General features: G+C 41.7%; 1 protein-coding gene across 3 annotated transcripts; it reads left to right on the top strand.

Annotated features, from left to right (window-relative positions):
* The first annotated feature begins 103 nt into the window (after window positions 1-103).
* On the top strand, window positions 104-21,213 carry LOC114042878 (GA-binding protein subunit beta-2). Of its 3 annotated transcripts, none has more exons than XM_027861639.1 (10): window positions 104-239; window positions 2,625-2,764; window positions 4,317-4,367; window positions 5,013-5,180; window positions 5,764-5,958; window positions 7,118-7,253; window positions 14,215-14,328; window positions 17,264-17,449; window positions 19,061-19,200; window positions 19,839-21,213. In XM_027861639.1, the coding sequence occupies exons 2-10, from the start codon at window positions 2,657-2,659 to the stop codon at window positions 20,133-20,135; spliced, it is 1,395 nt and encodes a 464-aa protein (XP_027717440.1). In that variant the 5' UTR covers window positions 104-239; window positions 2,625-2,656; the 3' UTR covers window positions 20,136-21,213. The 3 variants fall into 3 exon arrangements, with proteins under 3 accessions (XP_027717440.1, XP_027717439.1, XP_027717441.1); XM_027861638.1 differs by having other exon boundaries at window positions 4,317-4,397; XM_027861640.1 differs by lacking the exon at window positions 4,317-4,367.
* Window positions 21,214-21,737: the final 524 nt, after the last annotated feature.

Here is a 21,737-nt window from a genome sequence, read left to right as displayed (position 1 = left end):
CAGCAGATTCCTCCGCCGGAGATGATCCTCGGCGGCCCCAGCACTTCCGGGTCCGCCATTTTGTCTCCTCCATTTCTCCACGAGGGGGGGTTAAAGGGCCCCCCCACCCACCCAATATACATTTATGAAAAAGTCGAAAAAAGTCGCTCCTGCCGACGGGGCGTCCGACTCAGGGGAAAAAAGAGGAGCAAACTGGCGGGCGCGGAGGGAGCAGGGTCGGCGGCGCCCCCGACGCAGCGGTGAGTCCCCGGGGAGGGGGTAGGGAGAGGGGGGCGGGGGGGACCCGCGCCCCCTCCCGCCTCCCCCCTCGCGGCCCCGGAAGCCGAGGGCTCTAGCGCGGCCGCGGGAGCCCCCGAGGGGCCCGGAGGAAGGGGATGGAGTCGGGAGGAAGGGGAGGGGTCTGGGAGAGGGCGGGGAGCGCCGGGGCCTGTGCCCGGGCTCGGCCGCGGGGGGCGCCGGCTAGGCCGCTAGGGGGCCCCACGTGTGCGCCCCGCGATCGCGAGGCGTGGGCCCCGGCCCTGGCGCGGCGCGGCGCTGCGGACCCCATGCTTCCCGGGGCCTCGCTTAGCCTCGCGCGTGGCGGTGCCCAGATGCCCCGACACGCAGTCCTCCCGCGTCCACCTGCATTTCACGCTTGCTTGGGGGGTCGGCCGCATTCCTTCGGGGAGCCCGGGGGTCTTCGTCTCGGTCCAGGGCTGCATCTGCATCGGCGTGCGATGCTGGAGCAAAGTTGGGACCCCCTGCCCCCTCATCCGTCACCGAACAAAGCGCCTTCGTCCCACAAACGCATTTTATTTTTGTCCTTGGGGTTCAGGGGATAGAATTAGCAGGGAAGGATCCTCAGTGGGGAGTGGGAGTTGGGGCTTCAAAATACCAGCCACCGTAAGAATACATCTGTTCTAAATGTGTACGGTGGCGATTATAATACACCATTTACAGTCCTTCCTTGGTTTCTGTCTTTGAGATGTTAGAAAATAAAACTGTTCTTGGCCTTTTTCGAGAATTAATGTTAACCTCAATTGCAGTTTAGTGATGTCACCCCCCCACCACCACCACTTTTTCCTCTTCTGTAGCAGATGATGGCCTCAAAATGAGATTGAAGACACTTGATAACATTGAGTGGTTAAGACAGAAAACACAGATGGGGAAAACTCACAGTCCCACCGAAACCTGGAGTTTTGGTTTTTTTTTTTTTTTTTTTTTTTGAAAAACACTTGAGAAAAGAGTTGTGATGATGATACCAACGGAAATGTGATACGCTGAACTTCTTGAAGGAGGCTAATTTTTCAGAGCCGTTGAAGTAATTTATATTTACGTTCTCTAACTGCCTCCCTAGAAAATTGGAGTCTTTTTGGTTAAGGAAAGTCAACATCATTACATGTGCAGATAAAGAGTTAGTTTTCATACCAGGATTTCTGCACTTTATTGCTTAGCTCATTCATTCCTCCTTGTTCTGGGAGCAATTATTGTAGGGGTGATCACGGTGTGTAAAGTTTGTATCTTATAAATAGATTTTTTGAAAATGCTTTTCTGCAGCTTTAGTAGTTAAATGGAGTTTTTGACTGGTAAACACTTGAAAAACTGCATTTAATTTTAAATTAGTAGGCAAAAAACACTAAGCAAAGAATCCTTTGTGCCATTTGATCTACAAAGGCAAAACCTTTAGGGAGGCTACGTGGCAGAGTGGGGAAAGTACAACATTTGGAGTCTGGCGGACCTGGGATGTAGTACTGTGTCTTCCAATTAGACCATGGCAGTGCTACTTAGTCTCTCTCAGACTGTTTCTTGATCTGTAAAATGGGGGTGCATCACTTAAGGCTGTCCTAAGGAAAGATATTTTTTAACCTCAAAGCACTATGGAAACTTAAGCTGTTATGATTTATTCCCTTCTGAGAATTGAAACATTCTTGGAAGATATGGATCATGATAATCTTACGTAAATGGAGAAATTGAGTCGTGGAGTGATAGCACAGTTGGCCTAAGATAGGGGTCCTGTGCCCTCACACTCCCTTGGAGAGAGGGACCTGTGTTAAACTGGTTTGATTTAGAAACCCTGTGCTTACTATTCCATTGTGTTGCAGGCTCACCCCTAGTCCCTCCAGTGTTCATAAGATAGTGGCTTCTAACATGAACTCCTAAATTTCATCAAGCAGTGGTTTATAATAGGAGGTTTTTACACAGCCAAGCATTCTCCATGCCCTCTGGAGATCATAAGCACTATACAGGGTGTCCCAAAAGACTTAGTGCAGTTTTAAACTATTAAAGCCTAAAACCTGCACTGAGACTTTTGGGACACCCTGTATAATGTGCACAATACTTTGTACTGTGTTTCCTGAAATGATGTTTGGCACCGGGCTTGTTTCACAGCAGTGGCGTGCTGCTTTATTAACTGACACCCAGGACAAGAAAGTGGACTTGGGATCATTTCATTGTAGCGCTTTGTACTTGCCAGAGCATTTTTTTGAAGGCTAAAAGTGAAGGTCTGTTGGTTAGGATGTGTGCATCTCCCAGAGCACTCATTTCTTGTGTCACTTAAAGTAAAATCAGAAGGTGAGCCGCTGATAGGTCAGCCAAGAGAGTCTTAGAAAGCATTTTCATTAACACTATTGTTTTGGGGGTTACAGCTTCCTGAAAATACTTGTTCTTATGCATAAAGATGTCTTTGGTGGACCTGGGGAAGAGGTTGCTAGAAGCAGCAAGAAAAGGACAAGATGATGAAGTGAGGACTTTGATGGCCAATGGTGCCCCTTTTACTACGGATTGGGTAAGTTTAGGGGAGAGAAGAAGCAGAGACCATCCCGTCACGTGTTTACAATCAAGGGAAGTAAAGAAGGGGATGAATCCTAGAGTGGGAAGGGACCTCAGAAGTTGTTGAGGCCAACCCTTACATGAGACAGAAACTTAATCTACACCATCCCTGATTTAAGCTTTCATCCAGTCTGTGTTTTAAGACCTCCAGTGATGGGGGAAACTCACTACCCACCAAGACTGTTCATTCTGTTTTTGGACAACAGTAGTTGTTAGGAAGTTCAGCCAAAATCTGCTGCCCTATAAATTCTGCCTATTCCACCCATCAGTCCTTCAGCATGAAACAAAACAGGACAAGGCTGTGGAGTATTTTTCTAGAGAACTTCGGAATCCTGAGAATATCGATGAGGGGCGGGACAGAGACAGAATGTAGCCTATACTCTATGTTTGTGGTGATCTGTGATTCAGAGAAGATGAAAAAGGATTTCACTGGACTCTTCTTACCAGGGGACCTCATTTTGGTGCTTTATTCTCACTGCTCCAGATTTTGTGCCTTTTGTTATACCTGAAGACATGATTAGTATGCTATTTTTTACTCTGATTTTCCAAATTGGATCTTATGAATATATTGGTGGTGGTTGGGATGTGTGTTTCTGAAATGTTTTTGATTGTGTCTTCTAAAGATTTAATTTTCTTTTGGGTGTATTTGTGTATATTAGCAAAGCAGCTAGATGGCATTGTGGATAGAGTGCTAGGCCTGGAGTCAGGAAGAGCTGAGTTCAAATCACCATCAGACACCTACTAGCAGTGTGACCCTGGGCAAGTCACTTACCCCAGTTTGCCTCAATTTCCTCATCTGTCACATAAACTGGAGAAGGAAATGGCAAACCACTCCAGTATCTTTGCCAAGAACACCCCAAATGTGGTCATGAAGAATCGGACATGACTGAAACCCCAAAATGACTGAACAGCAGTACTTGGGTTGGAAGCATTTGTAATTACCTGAAATTCAACAGAATCAGTAAAATGAGAATGAATTCTTAAAGCAATAAACCTCCTGGCCCTCTTTTCACCATTGCGTTCTGGTAAAAAGGAATTTTCTAGCCTTTTTGATTTCCTTTGCCAATCTTTTAACAATTAAAGAGAAAGATATAATTTCCTGAGACTTCAAAGCCAGCTTTGGGAGCAGAGATCCAGGCCATAATATTAATTCTTCAGCTTGAGGTTCCTCAGACTTTCTGGGTTTTAACTGTTTGGTGAAGGAACTTTTTTCATAGCCTCAGGGCCAGCTGCTCTTCCATGAGAGGAAGAACAAAAAGAGAACCTGTGAAATGAACATTTCTGTAAATAGATCTGGAAAAGAGCAACGTGAATTAAACCCAATTATGCATATCACAAGGAAAATGAAAATGTGAGATGCTAAGAATGAGTGAAAGGAGCTTAAAATAGAGAGCACTAGACCTTGAGGAACAGCCTCTGTTCAGATTTCAGAGCAGAGTATTGATAACTCAAGTAGGATCTGGCCCTGGGTGAGAAATAATTGTTTTTTTTTTTTTTGCCATTGACAGGTCATCACCAACACCATTCTACTGCATGCTCCTGCCCTTACTTCCAGTCCTGTAACCTCATTTTATGTGGCCTCCACAGACGTATTAAGATGCATTATAGAATCCTAGATTCCTGTTCTTTAATAAGACTTCTACATATAACTTGCTAGTCCCTATTTCTCTCTTCTAATTCTTTCACCAGTTTGTATTACTCATTTGCTTTCACCTCTGCACAAGGGTCAGTTCTTCTAGGAAAATTTCCCTGATTTTATCCTACCTGATGGTTCAGTTTTTATTTATTTATTTTTAAGATGACCAATCTCTTTTGTTTTAACCACTTTCATTTCTAAATATTTCCCTTCCCCACTAAGACATGAACAAGGAATAAAAGAAAAAAAAAGAAACAGTTCAGATTTAACTAACACATCAGTTGGGTCTGACAGTATTTGTGATGTCCATACCCGTAGTCCTCCACCTCTGTAGAGAAGGGCTGACTAGTTTTACTCTTTCACCTAAGCACTTGGGTAATCTGCTGGCAATATAGTAGTTCATGTTTACTGATGGGCTGCTACGAAAGTGATGGAAGAGGTTTCTAGATCTTTAGTGCTGACTTCTCATCCAGGTTGTAAGCTTCAGTAGGACATAGATGCCTGGCCTCTCCGTCTTTATATATCCTCCAGGATGTGCACACGTTCAACGGGCGCTATTTCTCCACAGCTTGGAACATCACCTCTCCACCTCGCAGCCCAGTACGGTCATTATTCCACAGCGGAAGTGCTCCTGAGAGCAGGGGTTAGCAGGGATGCCAGGACTAAGGTAGACAGAACCCCTTTGCATATGGCTGCAGCAGATGGACACGCACATATCGTGGAGCTGCTCGTCCGGGTAAAGCGAGGCATGGCTGGGTTGAGTCATATATAAATGAGAAACATTACTGTAACTCTAAAGCAGGCCTGCAGAGTCTTACCCAGCACTCTGATTCACTTGCCTGAATGGGCAGGTGGGAACTGTGGGCAGAGAGAAATTGGGTGGAAAGGCAAGGCTCCTGGGGCAGGAGAACTGATCTTTCTCAAGGTTAGCAGTGGTTGAGAGAAGTCAGCCTCCTCACACTCTTAAAACATGGAATAATAAGCAGGCAGTCCCTGATTGTTTTTCAGGCACTTAGATTTCATTATGTGTACATATATAGTGAGACAAATATGTGTTCTTTTTGTCTTACTGAGAAGGACTGCTCCCCCATCAGTTGCAGTTCCTCAGTACTCTCCTGTACTGTCCCCAGTCTGTGTAGCATGTTTATTGGCATTGAGAGAGAGACAGGATTTGGAGATGTTTTCCTTCTAAGGTACTTAAGCATAATCCAAATTGGAGTATGTATAATTCTCCAGTAATCCTTCAGATTTTGTGATGGAAATTCACACCTACTGCCCTGTGGCTGTCATCTGAGGGAAATTTTGGTTTTTTGTGGCAGAATGGTGCAGATGTGAATGCCAAGGACATGCTGAAAATGACTGCTTTGCATTGGGCCACTGAACACCATCATCGTGATGTGGTGGAGCTGCTGATCAAGTATGGAGCTGACGTCCATGCCTTCAGCAAATTTGATAAGTCTGCTTTTGACATAGCTCTGGAAAAGAACAACCCAGAGATTCTTGTCATTCTCCAGGTGTGTGGCTATTGTACTTAACTGCCATTTCCCTAGATGCTAGTCAAACGAGTTGAAATTTATTATAGAGACGGATTCAAAATTGAACTTTCCCAACCCTTTCAAAGTAATACTTTTTTAAATCACTTTAAAAATGGAGGTGGGTGGGGGAGGGGTGTCTGTAGCATGCTCTGTAGTCAATTCAGTTTTTATTTTTCAAAGAGAATAATGGTGTGGGCAGTTAACAAATAATTTATATTTATTTAGTTTTGGAATATGCTGTGTTGTTTCCATACAAGAGGTTTGTCTTTCCAGTTACATTTGACTGAGGCAAATCTTTAAATGTCATTGCATGCTTTCTGAATGTGTATTCGGGGAGGCTGTCCCATAATCAGGCTTAGGATCACAAGGAAGGCTAAAATCTAAAATTTAGTTGTAGACGATTCATGGGTAGGTAATTACGTTGACTGTATATGAGAAATAGATGCAACTTTTTATTCCTTTTGTGTCTGTTTTCCCAATAAGTAGTTTCCTACAGACTTGTTGCCCTGTTCAACTCTCAGTTCCCTATTTAAACTTCCTTACGTAACAGGGATTTTTTTAGCCCTGAGCATGTTTGTGGAAAACTGCTTCTGATAATATAGAATCTAAAGGGAGGTCATCTTTGCTTCAGCTGTATGGGAACTAGACTTCAAAAGGTCATGTTCCAAATGTGAGAGTCATTTGCTGGGCTGGTGCATATTTTCGCATTTCTTCCTAGGAAAAGTGGAGTGCATTGTTGTTCCACACTCAGGAGGTGATTCCTTACTGTATGGAGGCAGATTAGCATACCGATCATATAAATTAGGGGCCAGAAGACATAATAGAGGTTAACTAGTCTAGCCCCTTCATTAGGGAAGGGAAGAAACAACAGAGTTAAGTGGTTTGCCTGTCTTCAGAGTTTTTGAACATAATATCTCTTTATTTTTCTAAGACATAAACAACCTTGGGAAGATAGCTTAATGGTTCTGTTTCTTTTGTCTGAGGAAAAAAACCCAACAGCCTTAATGCGAACACAGAGCTCCCTTGTACTGAAGCTGGTTCTGGATGGTAGAATGCTGTCAAGGGAGCTGTTGAGTAACTGTATAACTAAGGCTACAATAAGCATTCTGACTTTGAAAAGTCATGCCTTGTCTGGTAGGAGGCAATGCAGAACAAGGGGAATGCCCCCCCGGCGACCAGCACTGTGACAATGGCTACACCCTTTATCTTCACATCTGGAGAAGTCGTCAACCTTGCCAGCCTTGTTTCTTCAGCCAGCACCAAAACCACTACAGGTAATAGGCCATTGAGCAGGGGGCTGATTTCCATGTGGAAAGTCCATAGAATGCTAGCAGGTTTTCCTTTATACTAGAGAAGCAGTGATGCCACAATGCACAGAGAGCTGAGCCCGGACTCAGGGACCCCTGAGTTCAAATACAGCCTCAGATACTGTGACCCTGGGCAGGTCACTTCACCTCTACCTGCCTCAATTTTCCTCAATTGTAAAATGGGAATAATAACAGCACCTACCTCACAGGGTTGTTGTGAGGATCAAATGAGAAAATACTTGTAAAGTGCTTAGCACAGTGCCTGGTACATAGTAGGTATTGTAAGTTATTATCATCTTCATCATCTCTGTAAATAGGATAAATAGGAAGAGATTTCTTAATAGGTTACATTTGTGTTTCTACCCTTATCCCTGTTTCTGAGGAATGTAGCATAGAGAATAAAAGCAGGGTGGTATAGGGAAAGGAGCTCTATATTGGGAGTCGGGACCTGTGTTCAAATTCAGCCTAGGTCATTTACTGCCTATGTGACTTTGGGAAATTTACTTTCTGGGTCTCAGTTTTCTTATTTAAAAGTTGATCTCTATGGTCACTTCTAACTCTAAATTTATGGTTCTGTGAATATATTTGGGTACTTTTTCTGATTAAAAATAAAGCTTGCTACTGAAGAGCTGTATATAATATGTTAAGTACCATGTTTATCTCCCAAATAAAAGTGGAGAAGTGTTTGTCAGTTGATAACAAGAAAAATAATCGAATATACATGGTCTGGAGGTATAGCAATTACAGGAAAAGAGGAATTGATAAAATTTTAAATCTAGTTGTAATCCTGAAGTTGCTAAAATAGTTACATGTGAGTTATTTAACTCAAGAAATTATGAGTGTGTTCTTGCAAGCTGCTTAGAAATGAAGTCTGTAGTTTTTGCAGTCCAGTGCTTCAGCAAATTTATCAGTTTTTACAAATATTTGCCTGTACTTCAGAGGAGTTGGAGGCTTCTCTTTTTTGCTCCATTAACTTCATCTGACTTGATATTTGACCTTTTTTTATTAATTTACTTTGATTTATCAACAATCCTTTCCATAAACTTTTGAGTTTTAAGTTTTTCTCCCCTTCCCTTCCTACCTCCCTCCCCAAGATGGCGTGCAATATGATAGAGGCTCTGCATATACATTCTTATTAAACATATTTTCATATTGGTCATGTTGTAAGGAAGAATTAGAACCAATAGGAGGAACCACAAGAAAGAGGAAACAAAACAGAAGGAAAAAAAGAGCAAATAGTGTGCTTCCATCTGCATTCAAACTCCATGCTTCTTTCTCTGGACGTGGATAGCATTTTCCATCATGAGATTTTTGAAATTGTCTTAGATCCTTGCATTGCTGAGAAGAGCTAAGTCTGTCAAAGTTAGTCATTGTACAGTGTGGCTGTTACTGTGTACAATGTTCTCCTGGTTCTGCTCACTTCACTCAGCATCAGTCCATACAAGTCTTTCCAGGTTTTTCTGGAGTCTACTTGCTCATCATTTTTTATAGCACAATAGTATTCCATTCCATTCATACACCGCAACTTGTTCAGCCATTCCTCAATTGATGGGCATGCCCTCAATTTGTAGTTCTTTGCCACCACAAAAAGAGCTACAATATTTTTGTACATGTGGGTCCTGTTCCCATTTTTGTGATCTCTTTGGGATACAGCCCTAGAAGTACTATTGCTGGGTCAAAGGGTATGCACATTTTTATAGCCCTTTGGGCATAGTTCCAAATTGCTCTCCAAAATGGTTGGATCATTTCACAACTCCACCAGTAATGCATTAGTGTTCCAATTTTGATGTTTGACTTTTTTTAAAATCCTTAACTCGAAGTTAAAAGAAAGATTCATAATTCTAGTGCAGTTTTCCAAATATTAGAGAAAGAATACAGCACTGCTGTTTTAAGAAAAAAAAATTGTTCTCTATAGACAGTGTAATTGCCTCTTTTCTCTTTATGACCACTAGGGGACAATATTGCTCTTCCTTTTTATAAGCCATAAGCCACCTTTGGTTTCAAATGGATAATTAAAAAAAGTTATTTTTAACGATGCACAGACACAAAAAATGCTGCTTATTGGCCACACTCAAGGACATGACTTTGGACATCCTTTAAATAAAGTTCCATTATTTGGGAATTGAAACCTGTGAGGAGTGGGTATGTTTCTGATGTTTTAACTGGCTTGTCCTGCAGACAGTGTGGCCTCCATTCTCATGAGCCAGAATCACATTGCTTGCCTGCCATGTTTTGGGCAAATATGCACCTCCTCGTGGCTCTTTGGTGTAGCAGATTTGAGGTGCTAAGGCCAGTCTATAATTGAAGTCGTGTCCTTACTCTGGTCTATTACTCATAAAGTGGTTTGCCCAGCAGTTCTCTATAGCTTGCTGATCTTTCTGTTGTTTAATACATGTAGAAAAGAGGAAGAGAAAAGAAGTAGGAAAAATTCAGTGTGGGCTATTCAGCTGAAGAGTTTTCCACTTTGGCATTTTAAGTTTCTCAGTGTCTCACTTCAAAGTGTTCCTTTTTCTAAGAAATAGTTGAATTTATACTAGAATATATATCATTTTGGTGTTTGAGATTGCAGAGTTCAAATCCTACCCTTTAAAATCCAGAGCTTTCGATTATCCATATGCGAATTATTTGCAGTAGTTCAAAAATTCGAGACTTCAGTCCTTGTACAACCTGGTATCCTCCAGGCCATCTAACCTCCAGCCGTCAGTCAGCTTATATGTACCCTAGGAAAGTACAAATTAATTTTAAAAATTGACATAGACAGATTTGCTGCCCTTGTAACACAATGCATTCCCAAATTTGATATAAATAATTTTTGGGTACTCTGGTGTTTTGATTATTTCTTGCTTCTGTTGCCTTTCATAAATGTAGATAACAGAGAGTAGCTTAAAAACCTATTGCCAGCTAAGGCATAATATTTCATTAAGCTGACACTTAGCTCCATCGAACTTAAGATGGAGGCAGCTTGTTGCCTTTGGATTTATAGTAATTACATTAGGATCTGCTCTAATTCTCACTAACATTGAGATTGCCTAGCTGGTGACAGTTAGTTTCCTTTATCCCAAGCCTCCAGTTAATCCTGGCCTGAGGCTTTTGATCATATGTTTCAAGTTATAAACAAATAATTCAGTTCCCCAGCATTTTATATTTTTTAATGTTGGGTTATGCCCTCCAGGAGCAAGGAAAGAATAATGTTGAGGAGAAAATCTACTTCCTCATCCCAAATGCTTCTGGGAGAGGTGTAATATGTCACATGCTTCTTTAGTGTATCTGTTAGTTATAATTGGCTTTAAGTATCAGACACCGTGTGTGTGTGTGTGTGTGTGTGTACGTGTACATACATACATACATACATACATATATATATGTATGAAAAGGCCTCCATTTCAGAAAATTTCTGTGTGTGGAAGACCATTTACATAATGATACTCTGAAGTTCTCTTGTTAATTCATTTCTGTGTTAAAAGGAAATGGGGTGAATGATTGTCTGAACCAAAGTACAAAATCATTCAAAAGTAATGAAGACTCATACTTAATGCTATAGTCACAGGGCTTAGCAAAGCAGAGTTCTAATGAACTAATTCCACCATTCTATCCTTACGAGGAACTCAAAGATAGAAGGTTCCGTGTTTCCCTCAGCTGAGGCGAGGATGGGAAGGTGTTACATTAGTGTTTGCTATGGCTGGCAACCACCAACCAGGAAAGTGCATTAGGGGATGAATAATAGTTGAATCCTGCCCAGCAGGAAGTAAGTCCAGATACTCCCCTGGTGGAGGTCAGGCAGTCCTATTGGCTCCAGCCATTTGGCTTCCTGAGCAGGTTCTTTTCTTTGGAATACGGTGCTCAGAGCGCTGGGCCTTGAGTCAGGAAGAACCAAGTTCAAATATTGCCTCAGACATTTACTAGATATGAGATCCTGTGAAAATCACTTAGCCTTTGTCTTCCTCAGTTTCCTCTGCTGTAAAATGGGCATAACACCACCTACCTCTCAGGGTTGTTGTGAGGACTAAATGAGACATTATTTGTAAAAGGGCTTTACATACCTTAAATTTAGCAATAGTTAAATGTTAGCAATTATATTTTTTAAAAGAATTTTGTTTTTTAAAAAATTCTGAACTTCAGAAACACTGGATAAAATGAACATTTCCATATACATGATTGGCACATAGTAAGCACTTAATAAATGCTTGTTGACTGACACATAGTAGAACAGAAAAAGAGGATTATACACAAAACTGTGAATTTCTTTGGTGTACAGCATACTTTTCTTTTTAAATGTCTAATAAATTCAACATGTAACTTTCAAAACAGTCTTGCTTGTCTGTCATTCTTTCTGGCCTTCTGTTCTCTTATGTGTATTTTAAGCAAGTGTTTGAATGACCCACTTTTCTTTTTCTTTCTTTTTGGCTACCTTATTCTAATCTTCCTCTTCTTCGATCTACCCCACCCTACCTCTGCTGGAAAAGATAAGAGAAAAACAAAGCCTATGTAGCTAATAGGCATAGCCAAGCAAAGCAGATTCCCACATTGTCCAGGTCCAAAAAAGTTTCATCATTGGTTCTCTGGAAGTATAGCTGGTCATTCATTGATCAAGCCTTTTAAAGTTACTTCTTTTTATAATGTTGTTACTGTATACATTCCTCTGAATCTCACTTCACTCTCCATCAGTTCATACAAATCTTCCCAGGCTTCTCTGAAACTGTTCCTTGCATCATTTCTTATGGCTCAGTAATATTATATTGTACTCATATAATAATTACAGAAATAGCCAACATTTAGATAACTCTTTAAGGTTTAAAGAGCACTTTTCACACATTAATTCTCATTTGGTCCTCACAACAATCTTGTTGACTAAGTGCTGTTATCCCCATTTTGTAGGTGAGGAAACTGAGGCATATAGAGGTTAAGTGGCTTGTCCAGGGTGACACACCTTGTAAGCTTTGAGGTAGAATTTTAACTCTGGTCTTCTGATGCCAAAATCAGTGATCTATCCATTGTACCACCTAGCTGCCTTTATATTATCATTTGTTCAGCCGTCTCCAATTTAAGGGCATCCCCTTAGTTTCCATTTCTTTTCTGTAACAACAACAAGCTGCTGTAAATATTTTTGTCCCTATGGATCCATTTTGTTTGGTTCATTGGCTGTGTCCAAAATATAGTGTCCCAAAAGTCTTAGTGCAGTTTAAAGCTTTAATAGCTTATTTATTTTCATTAATTAAATATTAATAATAGCTTATTATTTTAAGCTATTAAATTTTAGAATTGCACCCTGCATATATATGTTTTGCAGTTGAAGTTCATCATTTCTCATGCAAGGGGTTAGTGGCCTGTTTCATCTTTAGTCTTCAGGGTTCGTGGTTTATCATTGCATTGATCAGAGTTCTAAAGTCTTTCAAAGTTGTTTTTCTCTGTTATGTTTTATTTATTTATTGTAGTATAACAATTTATTATATAAATTGTTCCCTTAGTTCTGCTCACTTAGCTCTGCATAGATCTGCATCAGTTCATAGAGGTCTTTCCAGTTTTCTCTGATTTCTTATGGAACAAGAAGTTTTTCTGTTTGTAAACCATAACTTGTTTAGCCATTGCACAGTAGGGAGATATCCCTTTATTTTCTAGTTTGAGGCTCCCATGAGACCTTTTTTGCTTTCTTTGATCTCTTTAGAGTATAAACCTCATAATGGCATAGCTGGATCAAAGGGTATGTATGCACAGTTTAGTGACCTTGCAGTGACAGTTTCTACCTACTTTCAGATGAGCTGGACCAGTTCTTAGTTCCACCAGCAGTTACTGGTGTTCCTGTTGTCCTATAGGCCCTCCAGCAACTTTCATTTTTCTTCTTTTGCCATCTTAACCAGTCTGATAGGTGTGAGGTGGAGCCTCAGAGTTGCTTTAATTTACATTTCTGTAATTATTACTTGGAGCATTTTTTCATATGGTTTTTGATTGCTCGGGTATCTTCCTTTGAAAACTGTCTATCCATAGCCTTCCTTTGATCATTTCGGAACATCTCTTTTTCTTATAAATTTGAATCAGTTATATTATATTGGAAATGAGACTTTCATCAGAAAAATTTGCTGGAAGATTTTTTTCTCAGTTTTTCTTCCAATTTCATTTGTTTTGGTTTAGTTGTATGACAGAGTTAAAGCACTAAGCCAATACATAATTGGACTAGACAATCAAGTATATATTTGCATGTATTGCAGGGTACACATTGATCCAGCTTTAAAACCATCAGTATTTTTGTATGTGAAGATTCTAGTTTCCGCTATAATTGCTGTTGGGTTGAAGTGTTCCCCACCTAGCTTCTTCCTGTTCACAATAGTAGTGATAGTAGTGTAATAATGATAATAATCACTTACATTTGCAAAAAAGCCTTTTTAATGAGGTAGTTAGAATTTTATAAATAAATAGACAAGTGAATTTAGAATCAGAAGATTGGAGTTTTAGTCACATCTCTGCTTCTTACTAGATGTGTGATCTTAGATAAATCATTTAACTTCACTGCCCATATAGTGATGAGCGAGAGGATGTGTTCAGCCAGTAAGAGAAGCTCTGTGTGTGTGTGTGTGTGTGTGTGTGTGTGTGTGTGTGTGTGTGTGTTCGTTCACTGGCACCAGCTGCTGCTGCTGAGGAGTGGAAGGTGGGGGATGTTCCGGACCTGTCAGCTACTGGTGCTAAACAGCAGCAGCAACATAGGAACCACCTCGTGGAGGGAGTCAGAGGGGGAATCTCACTTGTCCACATACCCACCTTGTTCGTTTACCCTTATTTCAGGGAAGGGATTTGTTTTTGACCTTAAATAAATTTACTTAAGTATGATGCATGTTAGCGTAGAATAGCAGGGAAGATTAAGTCCATCATTGTATTTTAGTTCATCTCAAATCAGCCTGACTCTGCTGGACCTTATCTGCCTTTTCCTCCCCAATAGGTGACTCCCGTACTTCTACAGTCCAGTTCTCCAATTCTACCACCTCAGTGCTGGCTACCCTGGCTGCTCTGGCTGAGGCATCTGCTCCCCTTTCCAACTCCCACCGAGCTGCAGGTAACTGAGGGAGCATGTGACTGGTGAAAGTCCCTTTTATTTTTTCAGATTTAATTTGCATGCGATTAAAAAGAATTGTGCTTAATTACAGGCAGCTCTAAAAAAGGTGATGTGGATTCATTGAACCTCAGAAAGAAAAGTTGCTAAGTGATGTAATCAGTCAGCTGAATAATATCAGGGAATGAGAGTCATTCTTTTGTGTCCTTGCAACCTTGGTGTGTCTGCTGGGACTCCAGTTGCTTCACATTGAATGAAGTGTTTTAATTTGTGTTAGAAGATCTTTCAGAGATATCGTATGGCATGTTTTGACTCTGATGCTCTTAGAATCTGAATAGCCAGCTGAGATATCTTGTAGATAGGAACATTACCTGCCTCTTTGCCATAGCATGCGTACTCCAAGTTGTCTGGTTTCTATTTTCTCTGAGTTTTTTATGTGGGGGCGGGCGAGTGTACTTCCCAAATGTAGAGCCCAAAAGCATTCCAGTCATTGAGCCATGTCCGAAGGGAAAAGGCAGCTCCCAACACCCAGCAGACAGTTTGGAGGCAGAAAGGAATCCAGTAATATTTGAGGAATCCCCAAGGGAATCTTTCTTATAGTTCACACATAAAAGCAATAGTTCTAATTTATCTCCATCATTAACACTTGAGTAGTGATGGTGATAATGTTGTTCTGTTGCCATTCAAGTCCAGTCAAGTCTGCTTTGTGAGGCGTTCTGCTTGTGGGAATGATAGAGGCAAAATACATAAGTCCCTGCCTTCAAGAAACTTCTGTTTTACCAGGAGCCAAGAGGTGGATGAAGAGACATAGGTACAAGGTCATTTGAGGAAGGGGAGCACTAGTAATGGGAGAGAAGGCTTCGTGGCTAAATCCTCCAAGAAAAATGAGGATTGGGAGAGGTAGAAATGAAGAGGAATTGCATTCCAGGCATAATGGAAGTCTTGCAAAAATGCAGGAAGGCAGGAAATTGACTGTGAGGCTCAGGGGGCAGTTAGTTCTTAGTCCAGCGTGGCTGGTTCATGGAATGCACAGTACATGGAGGTCAGCAGTGCTAGCAGATAAGTCTTTAACTTATTAAAGGCAGATAATGAAGGGCCTTCATTGTCAGGCTGAAGAGTCAGTTTCTCATCCTTCAGCCGGTGTGGAGTTTTCAAATAGGAAAGTGACATGATCAGACCAGTGCCTTACAAAGATTATTTTGGCCACTCTGCATCTTTGCCAGAGCTCACTTGTGTTTACACAGATGAGTGAGTGTGTGACTACAGTTATAGAACAGAATCAGGGAGAGCAATTAGGAGGCTGTTTCAGCAGTCCATGAGAGAGGTGATGAAGGGCTGAACTTGGGTGATGGCCATGGCTGTGAAGAGAAGGGGCTCAGTCCCCAAAACTCAAGTGCAAAGCTCCGCTGGGGTGCTGCCTTCCATCAAAGCCTGTCCTCATTAGCCTAGGTGCTAGTAGCCTCCCTTCAGAAATTACTCTGTAAATATTTTGTATTTAATTTTCTGTGTGCGTGTTTTTTTCTTCCCAGTGGAATATGAGCTACTTCGTGGCAGGGATTGCTTCATTTTTTCATCTTTGTGTCTCAGTGTCTAGGGCAGTTAGGTGGCACAGTGCCAAGTCTGGAGTCAGGAAGACTCATCTTTCTGAGTTCAAAATTTGGCCTCAGACATTTACTAGCTGTGTGACCTGGGCCAAGTCACTTAACCCTGTTTACCTCAGTTTCCAAGGAAATGGCAAACCTCTCCAATATCTTTGCCAGAAAAACCCCAAATGGGGTCACAAAGAGTCAGACACAACTGAAAAACTACTAAACAACAACAGTCTCAGTGCCCAGTATATAGGCTCTTAATAAATACTTATTGTATTGAATTGAATGCTCAGATACCACTAAGAGTAAGGCTCTTGATCCATGTATTCATGCTTTTTTTCTTATCAGGGTGACCTTTGATTAAAATCTGTTACATTTACCTGTACCTTCCCTGGTGAAAGACTTGCTCTCTCTCTCTCTCTCCATATATATAGATATATCTATATATCTATATAGATCTATATAGATATATCTATATAGATATATATATATCTTGCTCGTTCTCTCTCGCTAATCCTCTGAACCTCTACAGAGGAGGGACTGTGCTTATGCCAGCATCTAATTTTCCTGTGAAACTACTCAAGTATATTTAGTCCCAATATTGTGGACTGCCAACTAACCTATTCCCTGAACTTGACAGTTTTTTCTCCTGTCTCTGTGTGTTCATACAATTCTCCCCCCAGGTCTGGAATATATTCCCTCCTTCTCTGCACCTGTCAGAGTCTGGGTCTTCAGTGCTTGGGTCACATGCTGCCTCTTTTGTAAAGCCTATCCCTGACCCCCACCCCCCCCAATAATCTTCCCATCTCAGTCCACCTTGTGTCATTCATGTCTCTGTTCTCCCTGATCATCCTCAGAAGCTTCTGCAGGGCTGGGAATGGTTTCTTGGAATTTTTTTCCCTGAAGTCCCTAGTGGCTGGCACAATTCCTTGCACATACATTTGTACCAGCATACATTTATTAAGTACATCATCCTATGTGCAAAGTGACAACAACTGAGGAAACTGAAAAGCTGTATCATCAGACCAACTTACTTTAAAGGAGCAAACCTTTAGACATGTGGCGCATTACTTAGCTTGTGCAGCATTAGCATGTTTGTTGGTCTCATTTAGACGTGCTGATTTTCAGATTTGCTTTTTTTGTTGTTGCATGAGCCAGTGTTGTTCTTTCCTTATTATTGTTACCAGAATCTTGTGACTTGCTCATGAATTGTTCAGTTTAAGTAACAGGATTTCCAGATTTCATCTGATTTTTGAATATTGTTGTTTCCAGGAGACATAGAGCTATATTCTTGTTTTAAAAGTGCCGGGATTGAAAAAAAAAGCTTTTTATTCCTTTTTTATTTCTAGCCAATTCAGAAGAAATCATGGAGGCAAATTCTGTTGACTCAGCAATCCAACAAGTGGTGGGGAGTGGAGGCCAAAGGGTCATCACCATAGTGACAGATGGAGTCCCGCTGGGTAACCTCCAGACTGCAATTCCCACCGGTGGTATTGGCCACCCGTTCATTGTGACTGTGCAAGATGGGCAGCAAGGTGAGCTGCCTTGTTTGGATAGTTGTCCATTAAAAGATGGAACAGAAATTAAACTCTTCAGTATAAAAAGCAAGTTAGGATGAGGGTGAACTGGTAGAGGTTGCAGGATATTGCAAAAATTGGCATAAAAATGAAGTCAGGTTGTTTCAGCTTCCTTCACTCCTTCTAAAAATGTCTTGAGGTGAGAAGAGAATCAGTGGACTCACCTTTCTCTCTACTGTTATGACTCAGGTGTTGACCAAACCTATAACTTCTGTTCAGAATCCCACACTTTCTTGTTTGCGTGATGCTAAGTGAGACTTTTCCCTTCCTCACATTCATTGAAAAAAAAAAAACCAAACCAATTTGTGTCTGTAGTGGGAAGAGAAATGTAAAAAGGACTAAAAACTTTATTTACAGTACAGTTAGGTCTTCTCAGGCCTGTTTAGAAAATTATTGATGATAAGCTCATCTACACAGTTTATATTCCCAGATTCTTTTCAGGGCTTATTTGGTACTCATTTACTGAAATTGTTGAGTCGGTGAAATCTGAGTTAATTGGAGTAAGAGGCTAGATTCATTAGCATTTTTGTCTATATGTAGAATATGCTAGTGTTGAAGTGATTGAGATTATGTTTGTTTAGCTTACTCCTGAAAGCAGCCTGGTGTAGTGGCTAGAGAACTAGCCTTGAATCAGGAATCTGTAGGATTGAGTGCCCCCAGGAGACCTCCTGTCTCTGAGACTCTGGGGCCAGTCATTTAACATAGAAAGTTTCCTCATCTGAAAGTTCCCAATTGGGTGGAAAGCTAGGCCTAGCTTACTCTTAACAGAAGAATGCATTGGGATAAAAATTGTGATTGACATACTGTCAAATTTACATTTTGTGAATTGTCCACATTTATAGATTACCTCCAGCAGGTTTTAAGTTCCTAGGTTGATCTCTAGTGGAGGGAGGAGGCTCAGATTTACTGTCACTTGAAGTAAACTCAAGGAATACAAATGATTTGTAAAGTCAACCTAAGTTAAATTTAATGGGGCAAATAAACAGACTGAAGCCAAAATAGAGAAAGTCTGCTTTAGATGATCTTTGCCGTGGCTCACTTCCACAGGGTAGCAGGACCCCCAGAGCTTACTTAACACAGGTAAGTGAAAGTTGACTTTAGCTTCTTTGCTGTGAACTGTAACATCTCCTAAAGTTTTGTCTTGTTGTGACTGGATCCAGGAGCTGCTCTAGGTCTTCTTTAGATTGCTCCTGCTATTTCACTAAATCTCCATGAATCCCGTTAGTAAATATGCCAGTCCATTTCCCAAACCTCTGCACCATACTCTGCACAAAGGAAAATTCATTCTTTGTTCTTGGTTGTTCACCACACAGTATGCCTAGCTCCAGGCTTGGAACTGTCTTCGAAGCCTTAGTCGTTTTGACTGTGTACCTCTGCTCCTTTAAGAGCTTTGCAATGTTTCCATAGTCCTATCTGGGTTCCCCAGAGAGTGTATATAATAAAAGGATATCAGATTAAGCTTTTCAGTGTTGATTTCTTTGGGCAGAGAATCCCCAAACCCACGGAAAACAAGACCTATATTTTTTATTGTGTATTCACTTCCTCCCCTTGGTGTCCCTTGGCTTATAGTTCTAACTGTACCTGCTGGTCAGGTTGCAGAGGAGACCATTATTGAAGAGGAAGCAGAAGAGGAAGGAGCAGCTGGGGAGCTGCCAGTGGCCAAGAAACAAAGAAGAGAAGAAGTGACAGACGGTGTGGATGAAGCCAAGGTAACGTTCTTGGCCTTGGTGGCGGAAAGAAGTGGCTGACGAGGTGAGGAAAGAGAACGTTCCTGGGAACGGCCAGTGCAGAGGCATGAGGTTGGGAGTGTCACACACGAGGAGCAGCAAGTCAGCCCCAGAGGTGGATGTGGACTGAAAGGGAGACACGCTCTTGAGGGCAGCAGGACCCCCTTGGAGCTCAGATTGAGTAGGAAGCAGATGTGATCAGAGCGGAGCTTTAAGTAGATCACCTTGGCAGCTAAGTGGAGGATGGACGGTGTAGAGAGTGGCCTGAATCCAGGGGGCCAAGCAGGAGGCCAGGTGGTCACGCAAGCAGCTGTTGCGAGCGTAGAGAAGGACACGTCCGTGACAGATGGTATTAGCGTAGAAGGACAAGAATGGACATCAGATTAGGTTTGTGGGCGAAGTGATAGAGAATAAGAAGCCTGTGTGTGATAGGAGAGCTGAGGAGAGGGGAGTGTCTGGGAGAGAAAGAATGAGATCTCTTCTGGATCTGTCGAGTGTGAAACACCAATGGGACATCTGGTTGGAGATGCTCACCAGGCCCCTGGTAGTGAAAGACCAAAGCATTTTTTCCCCACCCGGGAGGTGGGCAAACACAAATGGACTCTGGTTTACTTTTACAGGAAGACCCAGAGAGAGAACTGCTACAGCAGCAGCTCCAAGAGGCCAATCGCAGGGCCCAGGAATACCGACATCAGTTGCTGAAGAAAGAACAGGAAGCTGAGCAATATCGTCTCAAGCTGGAGGCCATGTCCCGGCAGCAGCCAGATGGAACTGAGATCGCTATGGTAGAGGAGGTGGCCGAGGTGGATGCCTTAGTGGTTAGAGAAGAGGTGGAAGGGAGGGGGACAGAAGTTACAGGGTCAGCGGGGACTGCAGAACCGCATGCTGATGTTGCCATGGAAACTGTTGCATCCTAACATTCAGGCCTCTACCCTCCATCCCCCTTTTTTTTCTTCCTTTTAAAAAAACAACAGGAAAAAAAAACCATAAGAATATTAAGAAATATCGAGGACATTTAAAAAAAGAAAATAACAGTAGGACACAGCCCTGTGGGCTTAGGAGATTTCTTCATACAACTGGAAAATTAAAACATAAATTACAGGGAGATGTCTTCTGGGACCCAAAGAATGGGGACCAAATTTCTCAGCTCACAAAATTTGTTTCAAGCATAAAGGTTTGGGGATTTCTGTTTGCTCTTATAAATAGATCCCTAATTTTAAATCCCCAGAGTTTTATATTTGTTTTGATAATGCCCCCTACGCACCCAGGCTCCTTAATCATATTACCAGCACGTGACCTGAAATTTGCCTTGGACTTACAATGCATGCCTGCCTGCCTCCTAGATGAGATTTGGAGAAGAAAAGGGAATACCCTGTATTCAGAATAACTTGTTGATCTCCGCTGCCCTGATTTGCCTGCACTGAAAACAACTATTAGGCAGTTGCCTGACAAAACTGGAAGCTGTTTTATGTCACAGCAGAGGCCCCAGTTTAAGAAATTAAAGTCTTTGACAGCCAGGATTGCCAGGACTTAGAGTGGCCCCAGTGATACTGGAGCCTGGGAAGCCCAGTGGGACTCACCTGTGGGGTGTAAGGGCAGTAGGAGATGGGAGGCCATGTGGACAGTCCACGCAGGGCTATGGATTCAGGGAACGGCCTTTTTGTACTTGGTATTCAGCCCAGAACCTTCAGTTTTCTGAGCATATTCTTGACCTACCTGTGCCTTTCCCCGGTGTTTAGATTCACCCTGTCACAGATGCAAACTATCAGGGCTGAGAGTGTTTCATTGTTCTGTGTTCGTCTATATTGGGATGAGTAAATTTGCCTAATTATTTCTCTCCCTTCACATCTGCCTTCCCCCCAGCACTTAGTAAAGTGGTATTCTGCCTTCAGTGAATGTTAACACATGTTGAGTGACTAAATCAGAATTATCAGTGTTGTAAAATGAGGGGGAACCAAAGACTTTACCAAGGACTACTTAGAAAACAAAACAAAAAACATAGGCTATTTGAAAAGTGCTTTCTTCCTTCATTTTTCATATGTACCTGTGTAGTTTGTTTTCCAGAAAAAAAAATGTTTATAAAGGAACAAGGGAGAAGGGGAATGCAAGGGTGGGTTAGGGTTATATTTCAGAGAGGAGCCCCCTCCCCTCTCGCCTTGTTGTCTTTCTTCTTTTGTTGTAAAGCAGAGGAAGAAACCCAGGGAGAGATGAGCCAAGTAAACACTCAAATGACTGTTTAGAATATGGTTGTCTTAATTAGTGATCATGGGGAAAACATGCATTTTTAATTGGGAAAAAAACTTGACAGTTAACATGGCTCCATTTACCTTGATTAACCAAGCAATTTGATGCAGTTTTCCAGAGTTTCAGAATCAATTTGGCCTTAGAATAGATTGAAAACAGAACTTAAAAAACAGATTTAACAATTGGATTTGGCTCTAGTGCTGTATATTCGTTTAATCAGTTTTGGAAGTTGGTCTCAGCTTGTGGTTCCCTCAGCCAGGCCTCCCCCAAGCCTT

The sequence above is a fragment of the Vombatus ursinus genome, unplaced genomic scaffold (assembly GCF_900497805.2).
Source record: "Vombatus ursinus unplaced genomic scaffold, bare-nosed wombat genome assembly UNPS02014768.1, whole genome shotgun sequence".
NCBI classification, from domain to species: Eukaryota; Metazoa; Chordata; class Mammalia; order Diprotodontia; family Vombatidae; genus Vombatus; species Vombatus ursinus.
Note: the sequence above shows the minus strand (reverse complement) of the source record. Positions and strands in the feature narration are given on the sequence as shown.